The sequence below is a fragment of the Elephantulus edwardii genome, unplaced genomic scaffold (assembly GCF_000299155.1).
Source record: "Elephantulus edwardii isolate Elephantulus edwardi_28Jun2011 unplaced genomic scaffold, EleEdw1.0 scaffold00049, whole genome shotgun sequence".
In the NCBI taxonomy this organism is placed as follows: Eukaryota; Metazoa; Chordata; class Mammalia; order Macroscelidea; family Macroscelididae; genus Elephantulus; species Elephantulus edwardii.
This window is the reverse complement of record NW_006399799.1, coordinates 10,253,456-10,274,741: the sequence shown is the minus strand read 5'-3', so window position 1 is coordinate 10,274,741 and position 21,286 is coordinate 10,253,456. Positions and strand designations below refer to the sequence as shown.

The window sequence follows — 21,286 nt, the reverse complement described above, 5'->3', positions numbered from 1 at the left end:
GGGGAGGGTGGCAGAAGGTGGCCTAGGTAACATTCTCTGGATACCCTAGGCACTCTTTTTTTTTCTTCTCCTTCCCCATCCAGGGTTCAGATGGCATAATCTGGGGACTGAGGAGCTCACCCTGAGGGCCGCGACGGCTCACCCCAAGCCGGGGGCCGAGGGCAGCCCACCCCGGGCAGAGGGCTGCGATGGCTCGCCCCGAGCCGGGGGCCAAGGGCAGCTCGCCCCGTGCAGAGGGCCGCAGGCAGCCTGCCCCAGGCAGAGGGCCGAGGGCAGCACATCCTGGGCAGAGGGCTGCAATGGCTCACCCCGAGCCGGGGGTGGAGGGCAGCCCGCCCCGGGCAGAGGGCTGAAGGCAGTACGCCCTGGGCAGAGGGCTGCGACGGCTCGCCCCGAGCTGGGGGCCGAGGGCAGCCCGGTCCGGGCAGAGGGCCATGGGCAGCCTGCCCCAGGCAGAGGGCCAAGGGCAGCACGCCCCGGGCAGAGGGCCGCGACGGCTTGCCCCGGGCAGAGGGCCACGACAGCTCGCCCCGAGCCAGGGGCCGAGGGCAGCCCACCCCGGGCAGAGGGCCGCAACGGCTCGCCCCAAGCCGGGGGCCGAGGACAGCCCGCCCCGGGCAGTGAGCTGGGGGCCGAGGGCAGCCCGCCCTGGGCAGAGGGCCAAGGGCAGCCCGTCCCGAGCAGAGGGCTGCAACGGCTTGCCCCAAGCCGAGGGCTGAGGGCAGCCCATCACGAGCAGGGCAACACCCCTGGGAGCTGGCTGGTATACTCCCCCTCCAATTGCCCCTACCCCAGTCTGGTCCCCTCGCCTGACTAAGGACTCTGTGGTCAGGGATAGTGTTTCCAATTCCAGCACTGCCACTTTTACCCCCCCCATAAGTGGTCATACTATATTTTGAAGTAGTTGTCACTGCCCTCCCCTTTATATATGATAAAGGGAACCTGAGAATTGTGAACAGACTCCCCCCCCCGCCCCTAGGTCTAACCATCTTTTGACAGAAGCATTCAACAGAACAAAATATGTGGTGCATTTAGGATGTCGGTCCTCTTGTGCATGCTGCCACTGTTAAGGTCATCAGACTCACGGTGACTTTCAGCAATCCATTGCATAGGTAATCATCATCTTTGGCCTGTCCAAGGAAACCCAAACCTGTAGATGGCGGGCATGCATCCCATCCCCCACCTCCTATGCAGGTGGCCAGCAGGGCGCGCCCCCGCCCCCTAGAGTGGGAGGCCTGTGGGAGGCGCGCAGCCCCTCCAGTGTGGGTCGCTGTTGGGGGCAAGCCTCCCCACCCCGCCACACGGGTGCTCGGCGGGTGCGCAGCCCCTCTTGTGCGGGTGGCCGGCGGGCGCCTGCTTTCCCCACAGCCGCCATCCTGGCTCCAAGAATTCTCTCCAGACCAAGACCATCTTGCAGCAGTGTGGTGGTGCCCAGCATCCATCCTGGGTGAGGGAATCCATTTGTTCAGGCTGTGGAAGCCTCATGGAGCTGTAGCAGCTGTTCGGCGCAGCGCGGGCTCTGCAGGAGGGGGGGGGTTGGGAGCCAGGAGACTCACCCATTTCTCTTTGGGAATCCTTGAATTCCTGTTGTTGAGCCTCAATTTTCACCGAGGGCCTGTCATCAACTGTTTAAGTGTTCAATTATCAATAAGCCAAAGTCTGTAGAAGGCTATAATGGCCCGGCTTTAAGTGGTTCGCTGCTCCCGCAGCTCACCACGCTGTCTCTGCCTCCGCCACCATCTTGGATCTCTTGATTTCCTTTTCCCGTCCAGGATCCAGCTAGGTGGTGCATTTAGTGGTCACATCGCCCTTCTATCCTCTGATCTGTCAGTTTCTCTTTGTTTCTCATGATGTTGACCACTGAGAGACTTGCTGGCCAGGCAGCTTGTTGGGTGCCTCCCAAACTGAGTTGTCTGGTGTTTTTTCTCAGGATTATTCACAGGTGGCAGTTTGGGGGAAGAACACAGAGGTGAAGTGTCCTTCTCATGACATTGCAGATGTACTCCAAAACTATACGGCATCATGGTGATGATAGCTTTCTTCACTGGATTAGTGTTGTGTTTGACAAGCCTCTCCACTGTAAAGTTAGAAGTTTTCTTTTTCCTTATTAGTATTTTTGGAAGTAGGTACACTAGGATGTAAACGAAAAGAGCAAGGGGTGGGGTGGAAAGATGAGGACAGTGAGCATTTAAGATGAAGGAGGATAGATAGATAACATAGTACTAGGGGTAGATTGTGGAAGAGTGGGGTAAAAGGTTCAGACAAGGGAGTCTCCTTTCTACTCTGGCCTCCAGCTGCTCCTAGGCATTAGGGGAAGTAGGATGTGACATCAGTGGGGGATGGTGAGTAAATTCCCATCATCTTCTACAGAGTGGCCCACTTGAGAGTTCCTGTCCATGGGCTTGTTTAGGCCAGTGCCTGGGAGGGGCAAACAGTTTGCTCTTGCCTACTAATTGAAACGTTGATGGTTCGAATCTACTCAGCGAGGCCAAGGGTCAAGGGCCAAAGGGCCTGCTTCCGTAAAGATCACCACTAAGAACACCATCCTGAGTCCAGTTCTACGCTGTACACACACAAACACACAGGGCAGCTAAGGGGTGGAATCGACTGGGCAGCAATGGGCAATGGATTTGGTTTTTTGTTTTGTTTCACTTTCTGGAGAAGGAGGGTTGACATTTACATCTGCTTCTCTCCATCAGCTGGCAGTGTTCATTTACTATGCCGTGTGGAAGCCTCAGAAACAGTGGATCACCTTGGATACAGGCATCTTGGAGAGTCCCTACATCTACAGCCCTACCAAGAGGCAAGAAGCCTGGAGGTTTATCTCCTACATGCTGGTACATGCTGGGTAAGGAGCCACTAATGTCAGAAGGAATGAAAAGTCATTATATAATCTTTAACTCTTGTCCAGTGCTTTGTCATTGAGAAAGCATTGTCTTATCTATAGTCTTACTTGAAATTCATGGCAACCCTAAGAAGCAGTTATCGTTTCTGCCATTGTATGTCTTAGACTTAGGGAACTGGCCCAAGTCACACATCTGAATTGTAGAACTAAGACTTGAACTCCTCTGACTTACTCTGAGTCTGTGGAACTTTTTTTTTTAAAATTACGTATCTGTGTACCATCAAATCGGATCTGATTGGTACAGGAGGAGATTGCCCCTCTTTCTCCAGCAGAGAATCTGGTGGGTTCAAACTGCGTACCTCTAGGATTGCAGTGCAGCTCACTAGGCCACCAGAGCTCCCGAGTCTGTGGTACTTTATATTACGTTATCACTGTCTGCTGTTGGTATTTACATTGGAACACAAATGATAAAAGACCAAGCCAAATCTATGTTTTCCTAGTTTTTCAATGTTGTTGAATGTTCCCTACTAGTATCTGTGTAGTAAAAACATTGGCATACTTGGCTGCTAATGGAAAAGTTGGCAGTTAATTCTACCCAGAAGCACCCAGAAGAAAGGACTGACAATCTACTTCTAAAAATCATCGATTGAAAACACTGGAAAGTACAGTTCTTCTCGGAATACATTGTGTCCTCAGCAGCTGTTTTTAATATAGGTAATGGGATTGTAGAACCTAATCACTAGTTCTCCAGTCACAATCTTTTTTAAAAAATATTATGTGAACATTTTAGTGAATGTGTACTACTGTTTACTCACCTGCTACATTATAGATAATAGGAGATGTGGGGCCTGACTTTTCATTTACCTTCAGTTTCTTAAATGTTAGTTGCCTTCCAAGACTTAACTCAAAGTCGTGATCCCCTCGCTCCCTGCAGACAGTGAGGAGCTGGCTTCTGGCCTCACTTCTCTTTGTGGTTCAGGTGAAGGCAACTTCCTCCAGGGTATCCACCCTGCCCTACACCTGGGTAACACTTTGACCAGTGGTAAGATAGGTGGATAGCACAGGCTACATCACAGGTCAGATAGGTCAGAAACAGAAACAGTAAGAACATTCAGTTTCCATAGACACTTCCACAATTATTTTCCATTTAATAGTCTGTTCTGAATAACTATGGTTCCTGCACTCAAAGACTTTAAAATTTTAAGGGGAGAGACTTGCTAAATAGAAATATAAGGCAACAAGTCATTATAGTTGACAGTAATTTCTTGATCTCTGTGTCTCAGTTTCTCATCTTTAAAATGTTGTGGTTATTAGTTGCCTTGAATCAAGTACAACTCACAGCAACCCCATGTACAACAGAACCCTGTCCTATCCTGTGCCGTTCTCACAGTCTTTGACACACTGAGCCCATTGAAACAATCACTATGTCATTCCACCTGGTTGAGGGTCTTTTCTTTTGCTGACCCTCTACCTTTCCGAGCATGACGTTCCTCTCCAAGGAATGGCCTCTACTAGTGACACGCTCAAAGTATGTGAGACGAAGCTTTACATCCTCGCCTTTCAGGATCACTCTGGCTGTACATTCTGCAAACATATCGGCTTGTTCTTTTGGCAGCCCACAACATGTTCAATACTCTTCTCCAAAACCACAGCTCAAAGACATCAATTCTTCCATCATCTTTATTCATTATCCAATTCTCAGATGCACAGCAAGTGACTAAAAAGGCCATGGCCTGAATCAGACACACCTTTATTCTCAAACTGACATCAACGCTCCTCAATAATTTGAAGAGGTTCCTGACTACAGACTTTCCCAGTGTAATACATCTCCTGAGCACCTGAGTTCTGGTACCAAGTGTACTGATCGTGGATTCAAGAAAGATGAACTTATTGACAGTTTCAGTGTTTTCTCCATCTATCATGGCATTATCTATCAGTCCATTGGTGAGAATTCTTATTCTCTTGACATTGAGATGCAATCCACATTGAAGGTTGCAGTCTTCAACCTTCTACAGTAAATGCTTCGAGCTGTCTTTACTTTAAACAAATAAGATTGTGTCATCTGCATAAGAAGGTTTACTGATGAGTCTTTCTCTAGTCCTGATGATCTTTAAAATGTTGTTGTTGTTATGTGTCTCATACTGATCCTAATAGGTACAACAGTTCTGAACCCTGAGCCAGTTTCACTGACTCCAACACACTTAATCCCATTGCCCCAGTTATTCCATCTCATGGGGGAGGGGGTGCCTTCCTCTCTCGCCCTATCCTTCCACTCTTTGAAGCATGATGTCCTTCTCCAGCAACTGGTTCTTCTGGCCATGTGCCCAAAGTATGTGAGATGGAGCTTCAAAATCCTTGCCTCTATGGAGAAATTTGGTTTCACCCTCTCCAAGAGAGATCTATTCGTTCTCCTCTTCTCCAGAACCACGATGTTGTTGTTGTTGTTGTTATGTGCCATCGAGTCGCTTGTGACTCATAGCGACCCTGTGTACAAGAGTCCTAAATGCTGTTCTATCCTGTGCCAACCTAGCCATCTCAAACACACTCATTCCCACCACTCCACTCACAGAATCGATCCATCTCATCAAGGTCTGCCTCTCCTTCGCCACCCCTCCACTCTGCCAAACATGATGTCCCTCTCCAAGGACCAGTCCCTCCTTGCAACATGCCCAAAGTATGTCAGACGAAGCTTCAGAATCCTTGACTCCAAGGAGCATTCTGGCTTCACCCTCTCCAGGACAAACCTGTTTGTTCTCCTAGCAGTCCATGGTATATTCAACACTCTTCTCCAGCACCACAGCTCAAAGGCATCAATTCTCTTTCTATGAACCCTATTCACCATCCAACTCTCTGATGCATAGCACATAATTGCGAAGATTATAGCCCGGATCAGGCGCACCTTAGTCTCCAGCCTGACATCGTTGCTCTTCAGTACTCTTGAGAGGTCACTCACAATACAAAGAAAATTCTTCTGTCATCCTTAGTCACTGTCCAGCTCTCTGATGCATAACATGTAATTGTGAAGACCATGTCCTGGATCAGGTGCACCTCAGTCTCCAGACTGACATCCTTGCTCCCCAGCACTCTGGAATGGTCCCTGACAGCAGATTTCCCCAATGCAATTAATCTCTTGATTACCTGACTGTTGATGCCAAAAGTGTTGATTGTGGAGCTGAGCAAACTGAAATTGTTAACAACCTCAATCTCTTCTCCATCTATCAGGAGATACTATTGGTATCAATGGTGACACCATTGGCCCAGTGGTGACAGTCTTTGTCTTCTTGATTTTCAGCTTCAGTCCATACTGAAGACTATAGTCCTTGACCTTCTTCAGTAAATGCTTCAGGTCCTCCTCAGTTTTGGCACACAAGGTTGTATCATTTGCATAATGCAGGTTATTGATGAGTCTTTCTTCAATCCTGATGACATACTTCTTCTTGAATTATCTGTTCCACATATAGATTGGAAAGGTAGGAGACAGACAGGACACATACTTGACACACTCCTAATTTTGAACCATGTAGTATTTCCTTGCTTTGTTCTGACAACTTCCTCCTGGTCTAAGTATAAGTTTCATATAAGCACAATCAAGTGTTCTGGGATTCCCATTCTTCTCAAGGATGGCCATAATTTGTTGTGATCCACACAGTCAAATGCCTTAGCATAGTAAATGAAGAATAGGTAGCCATTCCTCTGGGACTCTTTGCTTTCTGCCAAGATCCATCTGACATTGGCAATAATGTCTCTAGTGCCATGGCCTCTTCTAAACCCAGCTTGTATTTCTGGTAGTTCTCTGTTAACGTACTGTTCCAGTTGTTTGGGGTTTGTTTGTTTTTGTTTTTTTTATAATCTTCAGCAGGATTTTACATATGTGTGATATTAGGGATATTGTTTGATAGTTTCCACACAGTTGGATCACCCTTTTTTTTGGTCATCATCTTAAAAATATTATTGTTGTTGATTGCCTTCAAGTTGAGCGTGACTTATTGTAACCCTATGAACAAAAGGCCTGAAGCCCCTCTACAACTATAGACACGTTATCAAAGTTCATAAAGTTTCTGGAGGCAGGTTATTGAGGAAGTAGATGCCACTCCTGCATTAGGATAATATAGTTCTAACTCCTAAGGTTCTTGTGAAACAAGAGCAGTTACCATTTTCACTGTGCTTTCAAGAAGCTGTCTGTGTAGGATATTTCCCATATGAAGTTGCATAAAATTAGGAATTCTTGTAGGTACAAAGAACAAAGCAGGAAAAAAAACCAAACCCAAACTATCAGTGGCTTAAACAAATAGAAGTTCATTTCCCCCAAATAATAACTGCAGAGTTGGTTGGTAGTTTAATAAAGCCAGGCTCTGTACTGAGCAGTCATCTCTCAGACCTTACTTAGTCTTTGTCTCATGGTTACAAGTGTAAGTATCTTTTAGGCAAGAAGGATGAGGATGTGGCACCAGCTACTAGTACACCAGGCCCTTCTATCACACAAAAACTTTCCTTAAATTCTCTAAGGAATGCTTTTACTTTTATGTCATTGGTCAGAACCACATGATAGCTAGAAGAGAGATTGGGTAAGTGGACTTTCGTTCCTTCAGTCTTATTATAGAAAGGTGGAAACAAAGTGGATATTGGATTGTTGTTGTTAAGTGCCGTTGAGTGAGTTGCAGGCAACTCATAGCAACCCTATGAAGGAGAGTCCTCGACGCTTGGGTGCCTCTCATCCTCTCTCCAGGTTCATAGGGTTTCCGGAGGCAAGCTATTATGGAAGTGGATGCCACTCCTCCTTCCAAGCTTGTTTTAATCAGGGAGCTCCACCCCACTCTCTGTTCGCATTGGGTAGCCAACCATTAACGCATTTGACACATCAGTGTCACAGTGTTCAGCCTCACAGCAACCACAAGTGACCGTGGTATGGAAACTTGTACACCAGGGCTCTATGACCTAGAGGAATGTCTGAACAAAAACAGTGAAAGACTGCGGCCCTCGGGCCCTTTTGGGCTTGAAGTCCTCTGCTGCCTTAAACCCTAGGCCAAGCCTGGCTTGCCTGGCTCCGGGAGGCAGAGTAGTCCTTTGCATCTGAAAACTGCCCCAACACCCGCACAAATGGCACCATGCTCTCTCTGGCAACCGGGCCATAGCAACCCTGGGCGAAGCAAACCTGGAAGAACATGGCCGCCATCTCTCCCCTCTTCCCCATTCCGGGCTCGAAGCCCTCTGCTGCCTTAAATCCTAGGCCAAATCCCAGAGGTACATGGTTCAAATCCACCAGATGCTCTGCTGGAGAAGGAGGGAGCAATCTCCTCCTGTACTAGTCAGATCTGATTTGACGGTACACGTAAAAATAATTTTAAAAAATTAAAAAAAATCCTAGGTCAAGCCAGATATTGGATTAGCTTAGTTATAAAAAGAGAACCCTAGTGGCACACTGGTTAAGTGCTTGGCTATTGAATTTACCAGGAATTCCGCAGGAAAAGAGATCTGGCCATCTGTTCCATTAAAGATTTGAAAACCCATTACTATCAAGTCAGTTCTGACACATAGTGACCCTATAAGGAGAATAGAAATGTCTTACAGGGTTTATAAGGCTGTAATGTTTACAGAAGCAGATGTTCACATCTTTCTCCTGCAGAGTGGGATGAGTTAGCATTTAACCATTGTACCACCAGAACTCCTACTTATAAAATACTACAACCTAGCAAACCCAGAGGGCAGTTCTACTTTGTCCTGTAAGATTTCCGTGAGTCAGAATCAACTTTAAGACATAAAACAAAACAAAACAAAAAACCATATAAGAAGAAAGAGGGAATTATCAAAGTGCAGATGGCTTCAGAGATAATGTGGATCTAAAGTTGATCTTAATGGGGATGTAAGATTTGGATGGAAAAATTAGTATTTGTTTTTAGGTCTATGAAAGAATTCTGACATTGTGCTCCTCCAAACGTCTGCTAAGCAACAGAAAGGGTACACAGGATTTCAAGACAGGGTGATTTGTGTGTGTGTGTGGGTGTGTGTGGGTGTGTATGAACACGCATGTTCATGCTCTTGCATTGTCCCAGCATCAAACATGTGCTGTAAATCCTAGCCCCTAAGTCTGTTGTTATAATCCCATTTGGGAACAGATCACTCACTCACTGCCATCGAGTCTGAAAGGTCTCGCTCAGAGCTAATCCTGTGCCAGGGTTTTGGAGCCTGTAAGTTGTACAGGGCAGAGAGGCGCTGTCTTTGGGTTGCTAGTGCAATGCCCAACAAACTAGGCCACCAGAGCTTCCTGGGAATAGATAGTCTGCTGTATTAATAAGCCAAATTACTATAGGGTGTGTGGTAAGTCTATTTTAAGATTTGAAAGAGACTGAACAAGCAAGTGAGAGATGGAGAAAAAGGATGCCGAGTCACATAAGCTCAGGAGAGGACCTTCCTCCAGAGACCACAAGGAGAGAAAGATTCCCCTGAAGTCAGCACTCACAATTTGGACTTTTAGCCTCTGAAAATTTCTGTTCTTAAAGCCACCCCCTTGTGGTATTTCTATTATAGCAGCACTAGATATCAAAGATCTTGTCCTTTCCAGAGAAGAGAATGGTTTCCTTTTATTTTTTGATTCAAATTCAGAAGATATCTCAAATCTCTATTATGTCTGTTGTTGCTGCTGAGTACAAAACTCAGCAACCCTGTGAACAAAAGATATAAGGGGAGCTCTGGTGGCCTAGTGGCAAGAAGCTGCACTGCAATACCAGAGGCGCACAGTTTGAATCCACTAGATGCTCTGCCGGGAAAGGAGGGACAATCTCCTCCTGTACCAGTCAGATCTGATTTGACGGTACACAGACACACAAAATAATAATAAAAAAAATAAAAAAAAAGATATAAACCCCGTTTTATCTTGTGCCATCCTCATGCTTCCTGACACACAAAACCCCAATACAGCAATCACTGTGTCAATCCACCCGGTTGAGGGTCTTCTTCTCCTTAGCAGATCCACCTCCCTTCCCAGCATTGTGTCCTTTTCCAAGGAACAGAACCTCCTAGCAACATGCACAAAGTATGTGAGGCAAAGCCTTAACATTCCTGTCTCTAGAGAATACTCCAGCTGCACCCTCTCCAAAATGTATCTGTTTGTTCTGTTGGCCATCCGCGGGATGCTCAGTGCTCTTCTCCAACACCACAGCTCAAAGGCATCAATTCTTTTTCTGTCATCCTTATTCATTGTCCAGCTCTTACATGTAGAGTAAGCAACTGGAAAGACTATGGCCTCAATCAGATGCACCTTAGTCCTTAAACTGACATCATTATTCCTCAATAATTTGGAGAGGTCCCTAACTACAGATTTTCCCTATGCAATATGTCTCCTTATTTCCTGATTTCTGGTACCAAGGGTGTTAATTGTGGATCCAAGCAAGATAAAGCTGTCGACAGTTTCAATCTCCTCTCCATCCACCATGATGTTGCCTATCAGTCCAGTGATAAGAATCTTTAGTTTCTTTTTTCCTTTTTTTTTTTTAATTATTCTTAATTTCAATGAAAGTTTACAGAGACTTTGGCTTTCCATTCATTCATTGTTGCACTTTTCTCCCTGCCCAACCCTCCCCCCTTGTACACTACCCTCTTGGAAAAGTAAAAGAAAAAAATTGTTTCATTGTTTTACAATCCCTACCCCCCAGGTCCACTCCACTATGCAGCCTTTGCTCTGGACTCTTGTCATGACAAAACTACCTAATAACATATCCCTTTTAAACAGTTTTTTTCCTCATCTGTTTCAGTGCTGTATACATTATTGAACCCATCTTTGTCAGTCTCCCCCCAACCCCGATGTCAGTCCTGTTTTACAACAGTGACACTATGCAGTATTTGTCCTTTTGTGACTGAGATACTTCACTCAGAATAATGTCCTCCAGGGTCACCCATTTTTATTCCATTGTGTGAATATACCACAGCTTCTCTATCCATTCATTTGTAGATAGGCACCTAGGTTGTTTCCAATTCCTTGCTATTGTGAACAAAGATGCGATAAACATGGGTGTGCATAATCTTTCGTTTCTTGCCATTGAGATGCACTCTATACCGAACGCTTCATTCCTTGAACCTCTGCAACAAGTGCTTCAAGTTTTCCTTGCTTTCAGTAAGAAAGGTTGTGTCATCTTCATAATGCAGGCTATTGGTGATTCTCCCTCCAATCCTGATGCCATATTCCTCTTTCTAGAGTCCAGGTTCTCAGATAATTTGCTCAGCATACAGATTGAACCAGTATGGAGACAGAACACAGCCCTGACACACTTCCTTCTCAATTTTAAACCACGCAGTGTTCCCCTGCTCAGTTTACACAACAGTCTCTTGGGCCAGCTATAGGTTCTGCATGAGCACAATTAAGTGCTCTGGGATTCCCATTCTTCTCAATGTCAGATTTGCTGAAGTATTCTGAGCTAAATTACACGTAACCCCTCATATCGTTGAAGGTGGCTGGACTCTGACAGTTGTGGCGGGGTACACACTTAACTGTAAAAGTAATCATTTCTGAAGGATAGTCTTCAGATAGCCTGCAATTATATGTTGAGTATTTGTTGGGTAAATTATAATACAACAGTATAAACACCTCAAACTAATACAAAAGTTGTTGGAATTTGTGAATTATGCACTACTTGTTTCATTTTTGAGCTTTTTTGTTTAGTCTGACATCTCTTAAAAATTAATACATTAAGTCAGATGGGTCCCAGATATGCTTCTGGAAGAACCATCACTATGGCCACCCAAGGGGAACTCTAAGTCCAGGCCAAACTCATGCTGGTGGGTGATGGTGGCACTGGAAAAACAACGTTCATGAAACATCATCTGACTGGTGAATCTGAGAAGTATGTAGCCACCTTGGATCTGGAGGTTCAACCCATTGTGTTCCACACCAACAGAGGACTGATTAAATTCAACATGTGGGATATACGTAGCCAGGAGAAATTTGGGGGACTAAAGGATGGCTATTATATCCATGTTTGATGTAACATCGAGAGTTACTTACAAGAAATTGCCTGTCATAGGGATCTGTTCAAGTATGTGAAAACATCGCCAACAAAGTGGACATGAAGGACAGGAGAGTTAAGGCACAATACATCGTTTTCCTCTGAAAGAAGAATCCTCATTACTATGATCTATCTGCCAAAAGTAATTAAAACTTTGAAAAGCCTTTCCTTTGGCTTGCTAGAAAACTAACTAGAGACTCTAATTAGGAGTTTGTTGCCATGCCCGCTCTTGTCCCACCAGAAGTTGTCATGGACCCAGCTTTGGCAGCACAATATGAGCATGATGTAGAGGTTGTGAAGACAGCTGCCCACCCAGATGAGAATGACGATCTGAAAGAGAATGAAGCTGGAACCCAGTGTCAGTAGTCTAGTTTTCTAGGGAACTATCCTTTGATGTCAGTGGTACTGCATGTCTGCCACTTTATTATCTAGCTAAGCAGAACATTGGGATGCGGAAGGAGAAGAATGGGCTTCGGAGTGAGTGTGCCAGTTAAAAAAACCCTTCATTTCGGGGGGACGGGTGGGAAGGGAGAAAAGTGCAACAATGGATGAGTGGAAATCCAAAGTCTCTGTAAACTTTTATTAAAATAAATTTAAAATTAAAAATATACCAAAACCAAAAAACCCTTCATTTTTTGGATCTGCATATTTTAGCTGTTTTGGAAGGCAGTCGTTTTCTTCTTGACTTTCAAATACAAGACTGCTACAGTTACATCCCAGTATTCTGTGGTAAAATCTTGTTTGTTACTGTCATTCCCATTCCTTTTTGATTGGAACCAAAATAAAGTTGTATTTCAAACATCTAAGTAAGTGAATATAACCCTTGTTTAAAGATTTTAAAACCTTTGTAAGGGAACTTTGTGTTGGGCTGCTATTTTAAACGTCTTTGTTATTATCATATATTTAGAAAACTTTATCTGCGGTCTACTTTTAACCTTTTTTTTTTTTGAGTTTGTATTTCCATCATCACACAAACTGGCTGGCTGTGACAAAGTATTTGATTAAAAATTAAGTATTAAAAAAAAAGTAAAACATTGCGTCACATAGTTACTAAACTACAGGTTTCTCAAATGTGGAATTTTTTCCCAATTTTGTTCAGAGATTCAGCAGCTGTGCTTCTGGCATTTGACAAGCAATATTAATTTCATTTTAAAATAGAATTTTTACATTTTAAAAAATGGTAATGAAACCCATGTGCGGTGAAATATGCTCGATGCTAAATTTCAGTGCATCGCAGACGCTAACTTTAGCTAGTGTTACTAGGTCAACATTTTTGTGAAGTGAAAGTGAAGTTTCTCTTGCCATGTTTTTATTGAAGAATCTCCAGAGATTAGAAAATAGGCTGTTTTAAGAACTCATGAAAACTGGAACACAATGTAGTGAGTCAGGATTTTCTCTACAGCAGTCAACCGAAACAAGACAGATGCTGAGGCTGACATGATAGAAAATGTCATAAAAAAATCCCCTAATTTTACATTTTTTCTTTTTAAAAATCTTTTATTAATTTCAATGAAAATTTACAGAGACTTTGGATTTCCATTCATTCATTGTTGCACTTTTCTCCCCTCCCAGCCCTTCCCCCTAGTACACTACCCTCTTGGAAAAGTAAAAGAAAAATTCTTTCAGTGTTTTACAATCCCTCCTCCCAGGTCCTCTCATACAGCCTTTGCTCTGGACTCCTATCATGACAAAGATACCTAATAATTTCCCCTCTTAAACAGTTTTCTCCCTCATCTGTTTCAATGCAGTATACATTATTGAACCCATCTTTCTCAGTCTGCTCCCAACCCCGATGTCAGTCCTGTTTTACAACAGTGGCCCTATGCAGTATTTGTCCTTTTGTGACTGAGATACTTCAGTCAGCATAATGTCCTCCAGGGTCACCCATTTTGAATAATATTGCATGAGTTCCTTGTTTTTCACTGCAGCATAGTATTCCATTGTGTGAATATACCACAGCTTCTCTAGCCATTCGTTTGTTGATGGGCACTTAGGTTGTTTCTAACTCCTTGCTATTGTGAACAAAGCTGCAATAAACATGGGTGTGCATATATCTGCTTGGATGTCAGTTATGGTCTCTTTGGGGTATATTTCCAGTAGTGAATTGCTGGGTCAAATGGTATCTCTATTTGCAACTTTTTGAGAAAGCGCCATACCACCTTCCACAGTGGTTGCACCATTTTACACTCCCACCAACAGTGAATAAGGGTCCCAGTTTCTCCACAACCTCACCAGCATTTGTTGCTTGCTGTTCGGTTAAATTTTGCTCTTCTTACTGGGGTGAGATGGTATCTCATAGTTGCCTAATTTTACATTTATATTCCTTCAAATAGCTTTATTGAACCATTTGCATGAAAAGTTAGTTATATAAAAATAGAATTTCTAAAAGAAATGAACGCTTCTGAAATCTTTTTATCCGCTTTATGTTTTGAATGGCCATACACAATTTTACTGTTTGAGTTAGTTATAATATTTAACAACTGTGCTTGCCTCTACAGCGTTCAACACATCGTGGGAAATCTCATTATGCAGCTCGTTTTGGGTATCCCCTTGGAAATGGTGCACAAAGGCCATCGAGTGGGGCTGGTATACCTGGCAGGAGTGCTTGCAGGTCAGTGTTCAAAGGGGATGCAGGAGGGAAACTGCTGCTCATTTCATTCACATGCTCTCATGTTGTTGTTTTGTACTGTCAAGTCAGAACCAACTCATAGCTAATTCTCCAGTAGGTTTTCAGAGACAGTAAATCACAGGAAATTGCCCATCTTTCTCCTGCGGAGCAGCTGGTGGGCTTGAACTGTGTGTCTTTAGATTGGGAGTAGAGCTCCTTACCCACTAGGCCACCAAAGCTCCTTCAGAAGTGAGTTCCTTACCCACTAGGCCACCAAAGCTCCTTCAGAAGTGAAACCTCTGGACCTGGAAGAAGGCAAGCTAATATTTAGACTGAGCTTTTAGTCTGGATTTAGGCAGCACCCTTGTTATTAGAGAAAAAGTCGTTGGTGTCTGTCCTTGAATATCTTACAGTCACATGGGGTTTTATATAATTGGGAACTGCCAGAAGTTTGATGTAAGGGTGTGTATATTAGACAAGAAACTAAAGGTAGATTTCCAGGCCAATAAAGAGCCCTGAAGGTGCAAGCGTTTTGACCTCTCAGTATCTCCACAGGAGAAAGATGTGGCAATCTGCTTCTGTGAAGATTACAGTTTTGGAAACAATATGAGGCAGTTATGAGTTGTAGTCAACTCAACTGCACCTAACAACAACAACAAGAGCAGCAAGACAGTTCAGCTTTGTTGTGTAGGGTTGCTTTGAGATCTTGGGAAGTAATATGGTAAAATTTGAACTTAAGAAAGATAACTTAGAAATGCAGAGAAACATTGTAGGGTGGATGGAAGTGTAGAGATAGGACTCAAAGACCAAGAAGGTTTGTTGTTGTTGTAATGTGCTGTCGAGTTGACCATGACTCTTAGTGACCCTATGAACGATGGCTCTGAGCCTTGCCTTATCCTGTGCCATTCTTACCATCTCGGACACACCTGAGCTCATTGTTACAGTCCCTGTGTCAGAAGCAGTGTTATTTATGACTGTGATCTTTAAAGCTGAGTGTACCTAAATCACCGTGGTGTGGGACAAATATACTAGAACTTCTGCTTATGTATATGTGTGTGCAGGTATTAGAACTGGGTTAAGTAAATATTCTGTTTAAAGAAACATTTTTTTAGATCATTCTAAGTCACACATGGAGTTATAATACTTCCTAGAAAGCCTGCATCCACTTTACCCACTTACTCCCAATGGTAACTTCTTACAAAGCTATAGCCAAACTCAAAACTCATTGCTGTCAAGTTGGGACCAACTCATAGCTGACCCTCTGGCAGGTTTCCAAGGCTGTAAACTGTGTGGGAGGAGATTGCCCATGTCTCTCCCATAGCGAAGGAGGTGGATTAGAACTGCCAGGCTGGCTTAGCTTTTGCATTAGCAGTGCAACTCACTACACACACTACACCACCAGGGCTCCCTAAGCCTGGAGTATAATATCACCATCAGGATCTCAGCCTTGGCACAGCCAAGATAATTTCCAGAACCACAAGTTTCCCTCATGAGTCCTTTTAAAGCCTCACCTTCTCCTTAACCACTGGCAGCTACTAATATGGCAATGCTCTGAATTTCTGTAATTTTGTAATTTCAAAATAGTATATAAATAGAATCATACAATATGTAGCCTTTTTGGATTGGCTATAATGTCCCTAGTGCTACAGTCTCTTCTAAACTCAAGACTGTATATCTGATAGTTCTCTGTTAATGTACTTTTCTAGTCATTTTTGGATAGTTTTCAACAGAGCCTGGCTTCCACGTGATATTCATGATATTGCTTGATAACTTCCACACTCTGTCTGATCATCTCTTTTTTGGAATGGGAATAAAAATGGATCTCTGTCAGTGGGCCAGGTGGTTGTTCTCCAGATTTCTTGGCACAACCTGATGAAAGCATCGAGGGCTGCATCTGTTTGTTGAAATACACCAGTTGGTATGCTGTCAATTCCTAGGTCCTTATTTTTGCCAATTTCTTGAAAGCAGCTTGAACTTTCCTTCTTCATCACCATTGGCTCTTGAGCATATACTGTTTTGTCAAATTCTTCTGTCAGCCAATTCTTTTTGGTACAGTGACTCTGTGTACTTCTTCCATCTTTAGATGTTTCCTGGATCATTCAACATTCTTCCCTCAGCATCCTTAAACATTGTAACTCAAGGCTTGAATGTGTTCTTCAATTTCTTCAGCTTAAGAAATGCTGAGTGAGTTCATCCCTTTTGATTTTCCAACTGCAACTCTTTGCATATTTCATTATAATACTTTGCTTTGTCTTCCTGTGCCCTTTGAGATCTTTTGTTCAGCTCCTTAATGTCTTGATTTTTTCCCTTTGTATTGGCTTCTCAGCATGCTACGGCAACATTCAGAGTCTCTTCTCACATCCATCTTAGTCTTTTCTTCTTCCTCCATCTTTGTAATGACCTTTTGCATTCTTCATGGATGATATTCTTGATATACTCCCACAGCTCTTTTGGTCTTTGCTCATTAGTACTCAAGACTTCAAACCTGTTCCTGAGATCGTCTTTAAATTAAGGAAGGATAGACTTAAGGTTAAACTTTGGTTCTTGTGGATTTGATTTCCTTTGCATATGAATAGTTTATGATCTGATTCACAATCAGCACCTGGCCTAGTTTTCACAGCTAATATTGAGCTTCTTCAACAATTTTCCCCATAGATGTAATCAATGTGATTCCTGTGTAGGCCTTCAGGTAAGGTCATTATAAATAATTGCCATATGTGTTTCTTATGAAACGTATTTGCAATGAATAAATCATTGACTGTACAGAATGATATTATTCTGTCTCTAGCCTCCTTTCTGCTACCAAGTCCATGTTTCCCAAGTACTAATCCTTCTTCCTTGTTCCCAACTTTTGTACCCAGTCACCCATTATTAATAATATTCTGATAGCAACATTTGGTAGAAGTCATCTATTTCTTCTTTGGCCCTGGTTACTGGTGCATAAATTTGAATGATAGTGTGTATAGATTTTATCCTGCCATTCACAACATTGTATTTCAAGATGGATCTAGAAACAGGTGTTGTTGTTTTTTTTTAAATTTTTATTTTATTATTTGTCTGTACCATCAAATCAGATCTGACTGGTACAGGAGGGGATTGTCCCTCCTTCCCCGGCAGAGCATCTGCTGGATTCGAAGCGTGCGCCTCTGGGATTGCAGTGCAGCTTCTTGCCACTAGGCCACCAGTGCTCCCCTTAGAAACAGGTTTTTTAACTATGAATGTGACTCTATTTTTTTCCTCATCTTTTCATTTCCAGCATAGTAGATTGGATGATTTTCTGATTCAGAATATTCCATGCCAATCCATTTCATTTCAATAGTATGTCAATACTTACGTGTTTCATTTTGTCCTTAATAAGTTCCAATTTTCCTTCATACTTCTTATATTCCATGTTTCAATCACTAGTATCTGTTCGCAAGGGTTCCTCCTCATCAGTGATTCCTAATATGAAGTCTCAGTCTCTGTTGCCATATCTGCTAGTCTAATCTAAGGGTGCTTTGTTGTACATCGGGTTTTGAAAGGCCTGTTATTTCAGAAGTGGATGGCCAATCCTTTTCCCCAGTCTGTCTTTAATTTGGGTGCTCAGCTTTGAAGCATATTTGACAGACAAGCATTTTACCCAAAAGAACTGATGAGAGTATTCAGTAACAGGTCAGGTGTTGATCCCTGGACCCCACCCCATCAGCACATGTTGTATTCCCATCCTCACCCTGCCCTACCAGCACCCAGATAAATTTCCTCTCTTTGCACCTCCAGCATCTCTCATCCCCTGTCCCCAGCCAACTCTGGTTTGATGGCTCAGGCCTCTCACCACCTGTGTCATTCCATTTCTTTTCCACTCCTCTGTGCTATTGATGCTCCTGGTTGGTAGTGTAACTCCTTATCACTAGGCCATCAGGGCTCTCTATTAGTATTCTTATTTATTGTTATGTGCTGTTGAGTTGACTGCAACCCAATGAACAATAGATCCGAGCCATGCCATATCTTGTAGCATCCTCCCCATCTCCGATATATTTGAACCCATTGTCATGGTAACTGTGACAATTCATCTTACTGAGAATCTTCCTCTCTTTATCTGACTTTCCACCTTTCCAAGCATGATGTCATTCTCTGAGGTCTGGTCTCTTCTAATAACATGTTCAAGATAAGAGATGAAGCTTCACCATCCTTGTTTCCAAGAAGCACCTTGGCCGCACTTTCTCCAAGACAGATTTTTTTGTTCTTTCGGCAGTCTATGGAATAGTCAGTATTCTACTCTAAGTATGGGAGTATATATATTTTCCTCCCTCCACTTTTTTCATGCTGTGTACCACTGAATCAGATCTGACTGGCACAGATTTCCCTTCCTTCTCCAGTGGAGCACCTGATGGATTCGAACTGTGTGCCTCTGGGATTGCAGCATAGCTTCTTGCTACTAGACAACCAGTGCTCCTTAGTAGTATGTATTTAATAAAGGAGGCCTCCTCCTGTAAAAGATTTACTGCCGCAAAAACCCATTGAGGGTCTTTGAGTTGAAAGTGACTTAATAGCAGTGGGTTTTCTTTTATATATATGTAATATATTTATACTTATACATATATAATCACATGCATCTATGTTTATAAATAAGCAAATGTGTATTGCAATGGGTGCTCATTTTTTTTTTATTTAAAAAGAAATTTTTCTAGCCTTAGAGAACAGAGGTTTTTGGTGAGAGCTGAGATCTGATAAGCTTCAGTGGCTGTGGGGATGGTGAGCAGGAAGCAGTCAGGAATCATGTTAAAGAAACAGAATCAGCAAAGCTTGTTGACGGCCTGACACCCCACATCTCTTCTACTATTTTGGATCCTGTCTTCCTACTTTCTTCTGTTTCTGCTCATGCCCGTTTACCTGCCCTGGAAAGCCTTTAGCAATGGCAAGGACTTGCCTTGCTCCAGCATCTACACCTGTTTTCCTCACCGCGTGACTGAACCTGTGGAATCAGTGCTGCCCTAGTTTCAGAGCAACAGAGAAGGGAGAACGTGAATAACCTGTTCACATCCTCTGCCTATTTTTGCACTAGTCTCCAGGCAGCTATTTCTTTGCCATTCCTGTCTACCCCTCACACTGTGGCTTGAGTCACCTTTATCAAACACAGATTAGATATTATTTCCTTCCTCAAATATTTGCAATGGCCAGAGAGTTGAAACATTCAAGAATGCTTTGTTTATTACCCTCCTAAATCTATCCCGAATGCCTTTCTTGCTTTGCCTACCCCTTACTTCCCGGCCCCCGCAGATTCGGTAGCATTTGTGTACAAGACTTCATGTGAACAAATGTTTTTCATTCTTTTCAGCTCATTTACAATTTCCCATTATTTTCCTTTTTTATATCTGTAGATAGGTAATGTTACCACTTTTCACATTCCTGCTACTGGTAATTTATATTTTTGTTTTTCCTCTACCTGTAAATCAGTTTGATTAGAGGTTTATTAGTTTAACAGATGTTCTCAGTCCAATTAATTTCCCTCCTTGCTGCTCACATTGTGGTCTGCACATCAGCAGCTTTGGTGTCATCTGACATTTTGCTGAAATACAGAATGCTAGTCATTATATTGTGCTAATCAGAAACTGGCTTCAATAATATCCAGAAGTAATTCTTGTGCATACTAAGGTTTGGGATTCCTATTCATATCCCAGACCTACCTAATCAAATCTCTGGAAAAGACTTTGAGATCTGTATTTTCTCTTCTGTATGTTTAAATCCCTAAGCCAAACCCAATGCTGCCCGGTTGATATAGATCATAGATCATACAGGAGAGGAGGACTGCTTGAGAGGGACACCCACATCTTTCTTCCCTAGAGAGGGTGGTGAGGTCCAACCATTGACCTTCCAATAAGCAAATGCACTCTTAACCACTGCTCCACTAGGACTCCATTCTGCTTGTTTAGTGAACAATTAATGAAAAGAAAGTGCACACATTTAAAACATATAACTTGTGAAGTGTTGGCACGTATCTATCTTTAACTATCAGCTACAATCAAGATAATGCTCATATCCATCACAAGTCAGCCCTTTTTCTAATTCCTTCATCTCACCCCACTCTGCCTCTACCTCCTCCACCCTTCAAGCCACCACTGATAAGTCTGTTTTCTCTAGAACGGTGTATTATTGTGTAAGGTAGGAACTGACCCATACCTGACCCTACAGGGGGATTTCAGAGACAATTAATCACGCGGGAGGAGAATGCCCACATTTTTCCTGAGAAGTAGTTGGTGGATTCAAATGTCACACCTTTGGGTTGCCAGTGTAACTCCTTTCCTCTAGGCCAACAGAGCTTCTTAGAATTGTATATAAATAGAATCACAGTATACTTACTTTTTGGGAGAAGAGTGTGGCTTCTTTCATTCAGCACTGTGAGGTTTACCCATGTTGTCATGTGCATCAATATTTTATTGTATGCTAATCATTCTGTCTGGGAAGGTGGGATGGGTCTGCGGGGTCTGAGGCTGTCCTCTAAGCCGCCCAACTTCAGCTAGTCAGATGCCTAACCCCTCCTCTGAGCAGCCTGCTGGAAGAATGTCGCAGGGTTTTTGCATCTTCGATTACCTGGGAAGGTGGGATGGGTCTGCGGGGTCTGAGGCTGTCCTCTAAGCTGCCTAACTTCAGCTACTCAGATGCCTAACCCCTCCTCTGAGCTGCGTGCCGGAACGAATGTCGCGGGGTTTTTGTGTCTTCGATTACCTGGGAAGATGGGATGGGTCTGCGGGGTCTAGATCTGTCTTGAAGTACAATATTGTCAGTGACAGGATAATATCTATACGCATACAAGGAAGTCCAGTGAATACCACTATCATTCAAATATATGCACCAACAACC

General features: G+C 43.3%; 1 protein-coding gene across 1 annotated transcript in view; it reads left to right on the top strand.

Annotated features, from left to right (window-relative positions):
• The window catches only part of RHBDL2 (rhomboid, veinlet-like 2 (Drosophila)), a 56,953-nt gene that overhangs the window by 4,741 nt on the left and 30,926 nt on the right, over positions 1-21,286 (top strand). Inside the window, exons 2-3 of the mRNA XM_006886480.1 lie at positions 2,700-2,848; positions 14,340-14,452. Of these exons, the coding sequence (XP_006886542.1) occupies positions 2,700-2,848; positions 14,340-14,452 (262 nt within the window). The remainder of the gene's footprint in view (positions 1-2,699; positions 2,849-14,339; positions 14,453-21,286) is intronic.